The 15880-nt window shown below is 42.9% G+C and overlaps 1 protein-coding gene across 8 annotated transcripts in view; it reads right to left on the minus strand.

The window, feature by feature from the left end:
• Nucleotides 1-2707: 2707 nt before the first annotated feature.
• The window catches only part of CFAP61 (cilia and flagella associated protein 61), an 86452-nt gene continuing 73279 nt past the window's right edge, over nt 2708-15880 (minus strand). Inside the window, exons 19-23 of one of the 8 annotated variants that reach the window (XM_013191141.3) lie at nt 15031-15199; nt 13564-13738; nt 8012-8304; nt 3556-3883; nt 2708-2817 (exon numbers count right to left, since the gene is read on the minus strand). In XM_013191141.3, the coding sequence (XP_013046595.2) occupies nt 2708-2817; nt 3556-3883; nt 8012-8304; nt 13564-13738; nt 15031-15199 (1075 nt within the window). The other 7 variants (XM_066995463.1, XR_010830862.1, XM_066995466.1 and 4 more) reach the window with 7 other exon arrangements.

Consider the following 15880-nt stretch of genomic DNA (forward strand, 5'->3'; position numbering starts at 1 on the left):
AAGATCATTAAGAAGACGTTCATGCTGTCCATACAAGCAAATATAGTTGGACACAGGAAAGGGTGTCTTTGAAAAGCACGTGATGCTATCTACCATGCTGTATTTGTTGATATGCATTCTAAAATAATTCCCATGTCTTGCCTTTCCAGTTATAATTTCCATACCCTGGAACACAAAATAAAAGGCAAACTATGCAGATGGAAAGAACACTTGACCTGGCATACATACAGGATCTGCTAGGGTTTCCTATTTGATATTTACCATTTCTTAAAATCCACAAACATTTTTAACCAAGAATATCTATTCCTGGTACCACAGTTTATACAACAAGATGCCATCATTTGGGCACAAAGATTTGCTCTGTGATTTAGACCTTGGTTAACTGCACAGAAACTGTGAAGCATATGACTGTGAGCACGGCATAGGCTTTGGTTGCCCAAGCCCGAGTGCCACGTGAGACACCTAAGGGTATCTGGGACATCCGAACTGGGCTGGCAGTTATGACAAAGGAACCATGGGAGACCTGTGACCTTATGGAGCAGCAGCTGGAGGTCGGAAGGGATGACCTGGGGCATCTCAAACACAAGATCGCTCTGTTTAGGCAAAATCGATCCCCGTTCGTCCTTGTATTCTATACAGTGTCCATACTATTGCATACACATGGCATATCATAACTTACTATAAGACAGCGTCTTGATGAACAAAGAACACACTAGTATACCTACACTCTCTCTCCAGATTCATAAGTATATATACATACATATATATTTATATGGATATACAAGCAGTATATGCGCAGAGTCCAAATTTATGGCGCATGTAGAAGCTATATGACAATAGGCAGAGAGTTGATATTACCACATTAATCAGTTACAAGCAGGCTTCAATGTTACAACCCACAAATTTATCACTTGTCAATCATTCTGTAGTAGTCCGAGGTATGATGTGTAGGAACAGCCTTCCAACAATAAAATTACCACCAAGAAGGACCCTGTCTTTAAATTTTATAAATGGCTATGCACTAGATGGTTGTCTGCAACTGCAGGAGGCTGGGCTTGATCTCTTTGGATGTTACCTTGAATTACAATTACTTTAAAATATATGCATATACATACATGACATATATATATGCATATATATACACGCACACACGTGCAAATATATACATATGATTTAGAATTGTTCTCAGTGACACCCTCTTGCTAATAGAAACAGGGCTGTCGACTATTGCTTACCTTATCACTATCAATAACAAAATAATAGTGTTGGATGTTGATGTTCAAACTGTAGCATTTAGTTTCAGCTAGTTAAATCAATTACTTAATACAAGACAAAAATGTAAAAATGTGTTTCAGATCTCACAGTGGGATGATCAAATAGCTTGAAGCTATTTTTTAAAGCTGTATTCATGTTCCAATTTTATATATCTTTAAAACCTGTTGCTAGGCTACAGTCACCTTTGTAACTTCCACATCTCTCAGTTAATTCATTTCACTAGCTTCTCTTACTACTTTCCTAGGAAATTCTTTTAGGATTTACATGAAGTTTGTGGAGTGGCTTTAAAGATGTTATCTTTTCAGACAACGGGGAGTCAAAGTTGCAGTAAAAGAATTCTTATCATGTTCTAGCAATTTGGAGTGACAAAATCAATTTTTCTCTCTCTGATAGTCCTTTTTGCCTCCCAGTACGTGCTGCTTTGGACAGCTCATCCTGGATCTGAAAAGCCGGAAAACAAGGTGAGCCATGCTTTGATTTCCTTCCCCCGCTAAAGCATGGATTCCCTTTTTAAAACATCATTTCTTTCTATGGACCATTGCCACCTGAGTTTTAAAATGAACACTGAAGTAGTCTTTGAGAAAACACTCTACCTCATCTACAAGAATGGGCTTGATGTAGAAATCCCTGAGGAAAAAGGTACAATGTATATGAAATAGAAGCTTGAATAGGTGCACGGTCCTTTTTGGCTTTAAAATACATGAATCTATTCTTCATGTTTCACAAGTGAGGTTCTGCAGTAATAGACGTGGCTCCACGTTAGTGTCATGGGAGAATCTTCCACATAGCCTAACTGCACGAAGTGCTTCCCTCTTTCCCACTCAGAGGAAGAAGACTCTCATGGTTGTAGGACTGGCTGTTTTCTAGCAGCAAAGTACACACCATCCCTTCCAGGATATATTCTTTTCCTTCTAGTCTAGAAATCAACTGAATTTCGCTGATAAGACTGTGACATTTTATCATCTGTATGCATTTATGGCACCTTATTACAGAGGGAAGAGGATAAGAGCTAAGGCTGAAAGCATATTTCAGAGAAATCCAGCTAATGCTATACTATCTATTCTTTATAACAAAAGTACATTTTTGGAGAAAGCCAAATATCAGAAAGTATGGTAATGAACATCTAAGAGGTTCAGTTCGTACTAATTCATACTGTTATAATTCACCAGCTGCACCTGATTTATATGATGCACGCAGGCTTATCAGACTCTGGATTTACTACATGAATCTGATGGCAAATACCACCACTACCTTGAAGTTCTGTGTATTACCTATGTGGTAGAAACTTCAAAAGCAACATATTCCATGTGACTGAGAAAATGACTTGTGTCTCTCTAGAGAATCAAGCAAAAGGAAGGCCATCCTGAAAAAGAGAGCACTGAGGAAAAGCAAACATGATATCTTCCCAACAGAGGAAAAAAACAAGGAAAAGTTAAATAACATAACTTACATGGTCAGACAGTGCAAGCTCTATGTCCAAGTGGATGGGGATTTCTGGTTTGGAAATATGCAAGTAATTACAACCTCTGGGAAGAATACCTCCTGCCATAAATGAAAAGATGAGATTTATTCACTCATACACAGAAAAGAAAATAAAGTGTCTGTTTACCCTCCTTTTCCCAGAATGATTATTATTTTTTTAACTAAGTGTCTAAAGAGGAAAATTTATATTGTTGTTGTGGCTTCAAGTTCTTTGGTACTGTTATACGTATTGGTGCAGCAGCCACATCTTGAAAAGTTCTGATCATGACTGCAATAGAAATAAAAGCACAACTTGGTCCATTACTAGCAAAAATCTTCAGTGTAAGCTTTTTCTTTTTTTTTCTTTTTCCCCTTCCTCCCAACTCCTAGACAAGTCTACGGAGCTAAAGACAAATGAGGAATGGCAAACATTAGGGTACATGGTATAGTTCACATGTAATTCTTGTAAATAATGCATCCCATCTGAGATACCTCTCAGTAGACAGCATCAGTTATGTTCTGGATGCTCCTGTTTCTCTCACTTGAAAATAGTGGGAATCTAGCATAGGTTAGACAAAGCTTTTAAATATCTTGAGCTAGGTGGTGACAAGAAGAAATGAATCCTTGCATGAATGCAAGCAGAATCACTCCCTGGTATCACCTGGAGGCCCTCACCTCTCTCCACTGACTGTACAGGGAGCTTTGATGACTTTACTGCCATTAGATGGATACTGAAGTGAAATGGACCTACAATGACTATATAGCAGCAAAAATACCGAAGAGGGTATGAAAGGATGGCAGAACTCCATTTTCACGTACCTTTAATTTTACACCCCTTGTACATGGGGATGAGGCTATCCATGCCTTCTGGTGGCTTAGAAAAGGGCTTAAGGGTTGGATCAAAGAGATTCAGCATAGATGTAGCAAGTTCAAAGCCAATCTCTTTTGAATTGAAGTTGCTGTGTGTACATTCATCTGCATAATATTTCCTGGAGTACTTTGTTAAAGAACCTGCAGCCCTGATACTGACATCATTAGTATGGAATTCAGTATCAATCACAAGTCTTCCATCAAAAACAAGGCAAGCATCATTAATTGCCTTGAAGGTTTCATAATCCACAGTCCTGTAGGCAAAGCTGAAAAAGGCCTAAGAAGAAATGTAAGCAAATGCAGGTTATTATACATTAGTTACTGGCTAATTTCATAAATAAAAAGATACGTTTCATTCTGAATGTTATTTATTTTATAAAAATAGGAACATGAAATACAGTTTGATTTTGTATACACAGATAAATCCTTCTTATCCAATATTCATAGCAACTAAAATTAAAGCTATAAATATTGGATCAGAAGGGGAGAATTACTAAACCAGACTCACCTACTTCTGGTTAAGTAAATTAATTTGATAAAAAAACCTCTAAGATCACGTATGTCAGATAGCCTGAGTAGATGTGCACATTTTCTGCGTTAGTATATGAAACAGACTTGAATTCTTCATAAAGTTGTTTTGCTTCTTTCAAATGGTGAAGCTAAATTGAAAAACTAATTAATAGAAAAAGCACAATGTAGTTTGTATTTTAGCAGCATAACCATATATTACAAATATTTTTCAAACTGTTGTGCCTAACTGTATACCAGCAAACTATGCAACCATGGCTACCAGCACAGGCACATTCAATGAAATTGCAAGATAGGAAATTCAAATTGTTCAGAAGAAATTTCATCCTCATTCAAAGTATAGTCAGTGCTGTGGAGGCCAAGAAGTCTGTGAGAGGTATAAAAAGACTGAACACGTACATGAAAAGGAAAGCACTCAAATTTAATATACCTCATAGTGACCTAAACTTTGGAGAGCACATTCAAACTTCGTCAGGGCTGAAACACATCTCTAAGTATCCCAGGCCTGTATAATGCGTGCTTTAGGAAGCAGATTACTCTGCACGCCCTTACTGCTTAGAGTTACCCTGCTCTCAAAGACAGGGCACAGAGCACAGGTCTTGGATGTCGGACAGACCCACTGATCATCTGGGTCAGTGCAGAGACCATGGCTAAGTGAAATCCTTGGTACATCTGGCAGTCCATTTCTGAATCTGGTAATAAACGGAGCTGATACATATTCAGTACATTTTGGTTTATGGGAGTGAAAAGAGACACGACTTCCACTCTGTAAACACCGCCCCCTCTGTCCTACTGCTCAGCTTACAGAACTGGCCCTGAGGTAGGGATTTATTCCAGGAGCAGCATCTACAGAGGCCGTGAGCTCGCCTTCCCCACAGGAGATTTCAAGGGCATTGAAAGAAAATAGCCCTAAATCCCTGAATTCCTCCTCTAGGTCTGAAAGAAAAAGCTAGTGATAATTCCCTTCTTTTGTCCTCCTGTGGCATCTGCCTAGTCCCTCTCCTGGGATGCCAGAAAGCAGATGAGACCCCCACTCCCCAGAACGGGAGCTGAGGCAGCACAACCACGACGAGCACCACAAAGCAGGTGGAGCTGGAAGCAGCCACCATTTCGACCCATGCACTAGGTGCCGGCGTGGAACAGATGTGCACACAGCACGTCATGCAAAAGGCACTGGATGCCCCAAGAGCTGCTCTGAAACCCAGTGCAGTGCGAGGGGGAGGACTGCAGGGTCTGCCAGCCCTCCCCTTTTGTCTGCCTGCTCTGCACGGCTCTGCATGTTGATTAATAGAGTGGCTCAGACTGCTCTCAGAATCACATACATCTAACACATCTCTTGATGCCTGATTTATTTGCTTTTCAACAATGTCTAAAAGTGATTTAGAGAGGCAAAAGCCCACCTGAAATCTGGAGCCAAAAACGTGCTCACCAAGGAAAGAAGTGCCTATTCAGGCCAAGATGAGAGAGGTACGTGTGAAGTTAAAAGTCCTGCGTCTCCGGGGGTCCCCAAGTCCTGGAGCACAAGAAATGAAGCATGGGCGAGTGAGCCTGGGTCACTGCAGCTCGGGACTGGGGGCACAAGCCCAAACCCCTGCCTTCCCCACACCTTCACCTCTGGCAGAAAGCATCATAAGCAACAGAAGCGGGAGAAGCTACAGCTGCAAACAGGGTCTTCACAGATGCCTCTTACAAAGGATAAAATGATGGCTGGCAGCTCCCAACAAGAGCGTAGAACAAGAGTGTAGACTGGGCATTGAGGGTTAAAAGTAGTAATGACAAAGCTGAGATATGCTTTCAATGAGATCACATGGTGTGCAAAGGGAACAGACAAAGACTTACCATCTTGTTGCTGCAATATATATATTGTGAAGCTCCAGATCCTTTAAAAGGAGCTTTCTCCTTCATCAGTGCCCTCAGCTTTTAAAATGATTACATGACAACAAATACTCCTGTCCACAACCAAGAAATATTACTGTGCAAGCCAAGGAAAGGGTGGTGAAAGAAGTTATCGGATGAGCGTGCATTACATTACTGCCCTCATCTTCAGCAGCCCGAGACATAACCACATCAGGGTAAACAGCCATCAGGAACACATCCGTCGCTTACAGTCAGCCTCAGGGAGGACACAGTTGTGACCAGGGTAAAGGAATTACCCAATTACACCACCACGGAGCTGTCCTAGGGACTGAAGGCAAGTGTCAAATGCTTACTGCCAGCTGGACAAGCCGGTCAGGAGAAAAGGCACAGGAGAGGGAAGCCAAGAGAGCTGGAAATTTTAGCACCACTGGTGAGGCAGGCACACAGCAGCAGAGGAGCTACAGCCTCTGTGCTTTTTGTATATAAACAGGTAATGAACAATGTGCAGCTAAAGAAAGGCTAACCATCTAGCAGATCCAAAATCAGGTAAGCTCTGGCTGGTGTCCTGCCTACTGACAAGCAGGACAGTGCCACTGGAGGGGAGAGGAGGGAGGGAGGGAGGGAGAGAGGGGACCGCTGCAGCCTCCAGGCTGGGAGCCATCTGTCAGCCTGGGAGGGGAAGGAGGGAGGCTGCTGCATTTGAGAAAGAGGAGATTTTCTCCTGTTGTTTTCATCCTACAGGACTCTACAAATTAAGCCCCTAAGAACTGCCAATCAACAGTTGACATTGGCTCAAATCCCAAAAGGCCCAGCGCGGCTGCAGTGCCAATTCCTGCACAGCCTGCTCCCTGGCAGACACAGCTGCTCGCTGGAGCTCCTGTCCTCCTTGGAGCCCGTCCTCACAGGCGGCTGCAAGCCCCGCAAGACAGCTGAACTGGGTTTGGAGAACAGAAAGCCCCCAACATCACAAGTAACTGCATGTCCCTCAGCTTAGAGGCCGGGTAAGACCGCAAGAGGCAAGAGCCATGACTGGAGAAAGGACAGGCAAGGGGCACAAAGGGCAAGAGAAACAAACCACGAGGAAATGGGGGTCTTGAAGGAATGGCACAGGCCACACAGGAAAGGTGATGGGAAAGAGGCGACGGGCTCGTGGGGAGGTGGTGAGTGGATATTAAGTTACAAAAACCAGATTCACATCTCTGTGGAAGAAGAATAAAAATAGATGGATTTTAGGGAAAGAGGGGAGAAACTGAAGATCTGCATGAGGAGAGAGCAAGAGGAACATCGCTACTGATATGGTGATCAAAGGTGACTGTCAGTGGATAAAAGTGTTGTGCAAGGTCTTCACCTCCTTCAGGAAAGGCTGAGATATCCATACATGGAAAAGGACTGGAAAAAAAACAATGATTTGTAGGGACCACCGGTGGCTGGTGACCTCTCTGGGGGTGCTATGTGGTCCCTCCTTTCCAGAACTACAGCAGACTTGAGGCACAAAGGAGCCTGCAGGCAGTGGGGATGTGCTGTGAGGCCTTAAGGCTTCCTAAGGATGCACGTTTTAAAATGACTCTACTAGAAGCTCACTCACACAGATTAGCCCAATGATGAGAAACAGGGCTGCTTTGCCCATTTGGAAAGGTTAAAAACCATCTCAGATCTCATGGATGTGTGAGTGTGTGTGTGTAATTTACCTAGATAAGGTAGATGAACAAAAATGCAGTCATTAATGGTGAGGGAGAAATTTCTAGAATTATGCTGAAAACGTATTAGGAGTATTTGTCATTCAGCAGTGAACAACTACTTGTGAGTCAGCTGACTAAAATACATTTAAATCCAGATCAGTCAGGGAATTAACAATGGTATTATTTGGATTTTTACAAAACAATCCTTCAGACTAACAAGTGAATGCTAATTCTTCTAGAGACAATGAGAAAATAGATAAATCAGCAAGGGACTATCATGATTTGACGGTCTTTGTCTTAAAGAACAGACTGAAGGAAATACAATGAAAGCATATACTTACCGAACACTGCAATTTGAATGGTTTTGTATTAGTAGTGAAAGCAGCACAAGTGATAAGGTCTGGGTCGTCGCCTTTGCTCCACTGTGCCAGGATACTGTCATAATAAACAGACACGCCAGCCTCTGACAGTGCCTCCTGAACAGCACTTTCGATTTCACTGTTGTTAAGGCAAGTAACATTTGAGCTGAGTGGAGGCTGCACGAGATGTATGCGAGAACCATTAATTCCAAGAGATAAGAGGGTTTCTACCGTGGTGTAAATGTCAATTGTATTCCCATAGACAATGACGTTCCCTAAGGGGGAAAAAAAAGGGGGGGGAAATTTCTAAGATGTACAATGAAAACCTTATTAGTGTAACTCAGATGATAATAACACGAAATTGCTCTCTTTGACCCTCTTATTTCTCTGATGCTATGAAGCAAACAATGTTACCTAGCAACAGTAGCTAAGATAATTTAGTGAAGAATCTGTACAAAACATCCCACAAAGTAAGCAAGTACTTAACACAGAAGTATGACATTCATTTTGACCCCATAATTTGAAATTATTTTGATTGAAAATCCTTTGGGAACAAAAAAAAACCACCCATTTTTATTTTGTTCTACTCTCTCTCCTCAATTTTGCTCAGTTTTGCTTAGTCAAAGCACTTACTGGAGGGACATGGGGAACAGGAGCAAATTAAATGCATCATGCAGAAAAACATATACAAACTAGAAAGACCAACACAGAGAAAACCAGGCGTTGTGCAGTACAGGAGGTCACCAGCTCTGTGGCTTCCTCCTGCCAAGCCTCCATCTCCAGACAGCAGAGAGGCCCCTGCGGACGCAGCCCTGTGCTGCTCTGCGCAGGTGGCTGATGAGAGGCCCCAGACCCAAAGGCCTGATGCTGTGCTGCGAAGCAGCCCAGCCAGAACTGCACACTGCTGGGAAACCAGCACGTTCGAGGCAGACGCTTGTGACAGGTATGAAAGCAGCCCTTGGATATCACTGCTCCTTTCACAGTGCATTGCCACTATTTCAACCAGCTCCATCTTTCCCCCCAGGCAAAGGGAGCTCTGATTCAGACCTACACTTCCCACCTTTCAAGGGAATGCCTTTCGCTCCAAAGCCGCAGGCTGTTTGGTAGGATCCTGCAGCATTCGCCCACTGAAGCGGTACCACTTCAAACTGCGTAGTTAAAGACGAGAGCAAACAGGTGAGGACGGGAGGTAGCAGGTTCTGTAACTCACAGCCCTCCTGGCAAGGTGGGAGGCAGACCTGGATACGTAGGGGCATTTGTGTGCTTTATCTAAGGTCGGTGTAATATAAAGCACTAAGTACTCATTTGAGCAAGGCCCGAAAACTGCTCCTCTCCTCCCTGCCCTCTGTCAGAATAGAAAGCATCGCCAGGCTCTCCAATCTGCTCCGCCTTCAGGTAACCCTTGCAAAATGACACAGCTCTTGTAGGACAGACTGAGAACTCCCTTCTCAGTGACAACAGGGAATGAGAAGTGCTTACTGTGGTGGTTTTACTCGGGTGGGTGGCCAAGCTCCACCACAACCGCTCTCTCAGTCCCCATCCTCAAAGAGGAACAGGGAGAAAATAGGATGAAAAGGGCTCAAGGGTTGAGATAAGGACGAGGAGATTGCGCAGTAATTATTGTGACGGACAAAACAGACTCAGCATAGGGAGATAGATAGAAAGATTTATTGCCTATTACTAACACGCTAGAGAAGCGAGAAACAAAGGAAAGAAACCAAAAGCACCTTCCTCCCCCATCCACCCTCTTCCACCTCCACCCCCAAGGGGCACAGAGGAACGGGGGAATGGGGGTTATGGACAGTCTATAGCACTTCTTCTCCGCCACTCCTTCTCAGTCACTCTTGTCCCCTGTGCTGTGGGGTCCCTCCCACGGGATGCAGTCCTTGCTGGACTGATCCGGCGTGGGCTGCCCACAGGCAGCAGCTCTTCAAGAACTGCTCCAGATATGCGTCCGTACCACGGGGTCCATCCCTCAGGAGCAAACTGCTCCAACCTGGGTCCCCCAGGGGCAGCAGCTCCTGCCAGGTCACCTGCTCCTGCGTGGTCTCCTCTCCATGGGCTACAGGTTTGGCCCGGAATCTGCTCCGGCAGGGGTCTTCCACAGGCCACAGTCTCCGTCGGTGCAGGTCCACCTGCTCCACCGTGGTCTCCTCCACCGGCTGCAGCGTGGAACCCTGCTCCACCATGGTACTCTATGGGCTGCAGGGGGACAGCCTGCTTCACCATGAGCCTCACCACAGGCTGCAAGGGACTTCTGCTCCGGTGCTTGGAGCACCTCTCCCCCTCCTTCTTCACTGACCTTGGAGCCTGCAAGGCTGTTCCTCACTCCTCTCACTCTCCCAGCTGCTGTGTGGCGCAGCGTTTTTTTTTCCCCTGACTTAAATATGCTCTCACAGAGGTGCAAAAGAACATCACTTATTGGCTCAGCTCTGGTCAGCAGTGGGGCCCGTACCAAACATGGGGCAGCTTCTAGATCCTTCTCACAGAAGCCACCCCTATGGCCCCCTGCTACCAAAACCTTGCCACGTAAACCCACTACACTTACCTAAGGTGCAGCCTAGCAAAGTGTCATTCTGACTCTAAGGCATGAAAGTCTGGGCAGCAGAGAGATCTTCACTATTTGGTGGAACCAGCCTGCTCAGGGGGAGTTCAGTGATTGCATTACATGTTGGCATTTCTGTATATACAAGATCAGATTCCAGCCTCGCATTTCTCAAGGAAAATTAAAATTCTGTTTTATATGGTAATATTTAATACAACTACATTGGATTAAGGAAAGCAATGCTCCTTTACTGACCTCTTGTAAATCAACAATTTACAGTTTCTGCTTATTACAATATTAGTGGCTTTTTAGATTACAGTGCTAGTAGTCAAGGAACTACCGATATTCATTATGGACTGAAATTATGTTCACTGGACAGATAGCAATTCCTCAGGATGCTTTTATTATTTAACTACATGAAAATGTATCTATCTGTGAGTAAACATAATAATCTTCCATGGAAAAAAGCAGCCATAAATAAAGACCACTAGAGTAGTTTTATTATTTATTACTCAAATGTCAGTGTTCTGCTGCAGAGCAGGCTCATTCATTTTCCACAAGTGGAAGCACAAGATTTCAGTGACCCCAGCATGACCTGACTCTTTTTAGTTTGCAAAAGCTAAAGAAGAAAACCTGTATTAGCTAAAGCATCAGTGTCTCTGGTTGGTGATTCAGGCACTGGAATTTTAATACGATAGTATTCCTACAAACATGCTTTTAATAAGGCAGTAAACTATGTTTAGGTAAAGAGAAAAAATAATTGCTCAATTTTGGGCCATTAAAACAGTTTTGTTCCTTACTTTACTCCCATCCTACTTTTTATTTTCATGGAAAGTGCAGTGCTAATAGGAGATGAATTTCAATTAGTTACAATTACAGTTGTAATAGGTTACATGCGTTAGGTGGCTGGGTTTCATCAGAGAAGCTAAAGCACCAGGGCTAGGGGCTGGTGCTCACCCTGCTCCGGGCCCCAGGCAGCAGTCGGCCCTTCCCGAGCTGCCAGCCCAGGAGTGGGCAGCTGCGGAGCAGCGAAGGATGTGGCTCTCTGCTTGTCCCACGGGTCCTCCAGCATCGCCTGCTGCTCAGCACATGTGTGATTCCTCCTGCCAGCCTGCTACCAGGCTGATCCTGCTCTGCTTAACTTCGGTAAAAAAGCACCCGCTGGTTTCAACCAGAATGAAGTGGTACCCAGCATTTGCACAGGAAAAAAAGGCAGTTTAAAACCTCTACTTTAACTCTTAATTAAAAGCCACTCTCAAAATCAGTGCTACCAAACGAAGTTTTCATCCAATTAGGCTAATAAGACTCACATGGTGAAGTTCAGTGCTTAACACTTCCCTTCAAAAAAAGCTCCAGAACTACCAGTGGTCTTGGAGGTATATTCATCCCCTCTCCTGTCCAGAGCTTTTCCTCCTCAGCCCTCCATGGAGCTGGGGCAGCTGAGCACAGACCATGCCCTGAGCCCCCTGTGCCAGCTGCCCCAGTTCTGGGGGTGTTGCTCCTGGCCCCGGCCCTAGCCCAGGGCTCAGTCCCATAGGACCCTGCCGAGTGCTTCCAGGCACCCTCTGGCAGGAAACATGTCTCGACACAGCAGAAGCCGTAGATTTAGCTTACAGCTGAAGACATGATAGTGCCTAATTAATATATCCATCTTTACACCACAGCAAAAGCCAGCAGCAATACTGAAATTATTAATATTAACTTAGTATTAATAAAGGTGCATTGGTCCCAAAAGAGATGAGGTGTAGTAAGACTGCTCTTGTGCCTGAGGAGCAGTTCTGGGTGCCTTGCATCCTGGACACTGTCTCCTTCTCAGCTGCATTTCTGCTCAGGTGTGTTGGAGCACATTCCAGGACTGGGCATGCACAGATTTACATGAAAGATGAGCAGTAACAAACAGGGAGAAGCAACCACCTCATCTGTTTATGCAAACGCAGCTGTGCATGTCAGCTGGACACTAGGCAAAACCATACAGACTGCTTTATTTACATGCCTGAGGCCAGGAAGCTATTTGAGGAAAACGTGAACTGAGACATTACCATGTTTATTGTCTTCTGACCTGACCACAGCCAGACTTGGAGGATGATAAAGAAACCTCCAGTATCTTGAGAACTTCCTTAAAGGTCTGCCAAGCAAGACACAAACTTAGCAGACCATGGCAAATAACTATCAATTTTCATTATTCTACTCTCTACCAAGTAAGCCAGTTCAACTACATTTTTAGGAAATTCTTGTTGCATTCAATTGACAGGAACTTCCTACAAAGACAGCTTTCCTCCTCTGAACTCTGCCCTGACTCAGATCTGGCACAAAGAAGAGAGGATACGTGAGTTCATTCACTGTTTTATCTCTTTTTCTGCAGTTGAAAGAGTTTAACTCAGAAGCCTGGACGATACCAGGTGTTTTCTATAGCATGCACATTCAGTGAATATATGAACAACACACACATGAGCAGGCTCAAGAAGTACACGTATGATGGACAAAAACCTGCACAAATGTGTGATGTAAAGGGATAAAAGAAAATACAGGGAGCCTGCAGTTCTATGTGTAAATCTGTAACTGATGCAACAGAACACAAAGATGACAGGTACTGAAAAAAAAAACACCTCTGAATTTAGACCTGTTTTCTTCATGTTATGCCTTGAATCTACGTATTTTTCTATACAACATAAAAACACACTCACTAATTAAATTATTATTTAATTGTCAAATTAATGACTCCAACTAGCTTTGCATTTGGGATTCATTTTGTTTTATATAATAATTACAGATAATTAATCTATCTCAAGCTTTTTTTTTTTTTTTCCCCTAGCTAAATATGCTGGGTATCAAAAATGACAACAAATTTTAAATTCATCTGGAAAACAAAGCACAGCAGATGAAAGACTTTGTTAGAATTAATCTGGCACCAATCACACCATGGAATTAAGGAAACGATAAGCTTAGAAAACATTTCTGCAAATGTGTGTGTGTTTACCAAAACCCCTACCTTCTGAGTTGACGATGTTTTCTTCCAGCCAGTGCATTGCCTTTAAGCAGTCCTGATCGTCATTGAGAGTAAAATGGTTGGAAGGGACTTTCCCTGTGTATCTCTGTGGCCATTCACTTAGGACATCTCTGTTAGTTGGGAGTTTACTGACATCTGCTCCAGTAGGAGACAGGACCTGGAACAAATGAATGAATGAATATATGGCATAAATCTTGGAGCACTGCTAAGAAAGATTTTTAAAATCAGCTCTATGTAATAAAAAAGAAACCATATGATAAAAATAATTCCTTCCTTCCTTTTTAATTTTATAGAGCTTAGAAGTAAGAATAGATGATGCTTTCTTCTTGAAGACTGATAAAGCCTGAGTTTTTTCTTGCTTCCTTATTTTTCTTTCACCTCCAGTGTAGTTATTTCCCACAACTTATATTGCAAATTAGAGTTGCTTCCAAATATCTTTTTCTAGGAGCACTTAAAGTCATTCAGACCATACTTTAACTTCTGTTTCATCCCTGATGAATAGTGAACATAGATTGTCATTTGAAGTGTGTCTCAACTCTGAAGAGCAATTACAGAAAAAAATGTTTTTTTCTTGCTCCACAAATCTGTTGCACACATGTTGTCCTCCATGTAATGCAGAAGTTTCATGGAACACGCCCCATACCCATTTCATAGTCAATAATCCAATCACAATTAAACTAATGATACAGAACTGGAAGAAACTATCTAGTACACAGAGGTCTGATTCAGCAGCAAGACAGAGCTCTCAGTTCCACCCCCACACACACACTTTCTGAAACCTGCACCGCTGCTGTAAACCAGGGGAATGGCAAAATTGCTTTAGTTGTCACCAAGGCTAAAACAAAGCACCCCAGCTGGAAAACTGGTCCTTCTCACTCTTGAGCCTTCACTTCCCGGGATTGTGTCCCCCAGCATAAATGCTGTGAGATTCCACTGAACACCATAGGTCACCTTCCCTGAAGCATTTTATCTCACTTGAAACACAACTGTGTGCTACAATAACATACAGCACCTTGTAGGTGCCTAGGCATGGTCATCATGAGAACTGAGTCATTAATTTGATAAGGAATTGCCTCCATTGCCAAAACTAGGTCAAATGGTGTTACACCAGCTGGAGTTAAGTCTCCTGTGGCTGGGGCCACATGTCGTTTGGGCCTACTCTTCAGTGGGTTTAATGGTCACAGTGGCAAAATACTGGCAGCTTTGCTTAATATCTGGTACTGAGCAGTGACATTACTTGTAGAAAAATTTGTAAATCTCCCTCTCTTATCTGCTCCAAACTCTATAGCTGCACTGAAGCAGAACAACCTGCCATGCTGTAGGGCTGCTTTCTGGTTATACAATTGCTATGGAGTACTCTACTCCTTTGCTGATCACAGAAATGCTCTTCACTGTAAAAAAATGTTTACTTTTTTTTTTCTTTTTTCTTCACTCTGCACACAATCTTACCTGGTATTTCTGTCCCATGCAGAGAACAAGGTAGTCATACGGTACTTTTCTCTGCTTGGAAATAACTACATATTTGGCAGTGCGATTTATGCCAATCATTTTACCAACCACAATGTTAACCCAGGAACAAAGTGACATCTGTGCATAATCTTCACCATTAAAACAGTGGCTGTGAAGAAAGAATATCTGTAAGTGACATTTCAGCAGCTGACAGCAGGCATTAATTAGACATCTGGTGAGTTAGCCAAAGTCTCCTAGTGGTTCAAGTCTGTTCTCTTGCTGTGAGTTTACTGCAGCCTATAGTAAAAGATTAGTCATTATGGAATACTCAGTTACAAATTGACAACTTTCTGCTAAAACCAAATAATCCCTCCCAGCACTGGGCCATACAACCACATAATTTAAAAACAAACTCTGAAATAAATGCTTTATGTTGCTTTTCATTTGCAGCTTGATGTGAGGAGGAGACTTTTGCACCTGCAAAGAAAATATTTTAATAATTCATTTTTTTATCCTATTCTAGATTCTCATGTTGTTTTTTTTTCACTTGTGCTTCATTTGGTATTCAGCTTCACCAATAGGAGCTATGGTGAGATGCAAATACAATTATGGCACCACTGGTATTTTAACACCTTTGTACCAAAGTGTTAGTCTGGAAAGTTTAAAAATAAGTAGAAAGGTAGTAAAATGCTTGTCAGAGGTGAAAGAGGTAGGCAGGGATATCCATTTTTTTTCTTGGTGATCTTTTTCCAAATGAACTTTTCCAAAATATAAGAATGAAAGATGCTGGAAACTCACTAAAATGACCCCTACCCACAAACTTTCAAAAGTCTGTAAAATGCAACTGAAT

Source organism: Anser cygnoides, chromosome 3, assembly GCF_040182565.1.
Source record: "Anser cygnoides isolate HZ-2024a breed goose chromosome 3, Taihu_goose_T2T_genome, whole genome shotgun sequence".
In the NCBI taxonomy this organism is placed as follows: domain Eukaryota; kingdom Metazoa; phylum Chordata; class Aves; order Anseriformes; family Anatidae; genus Anser; species Anser cygnoides.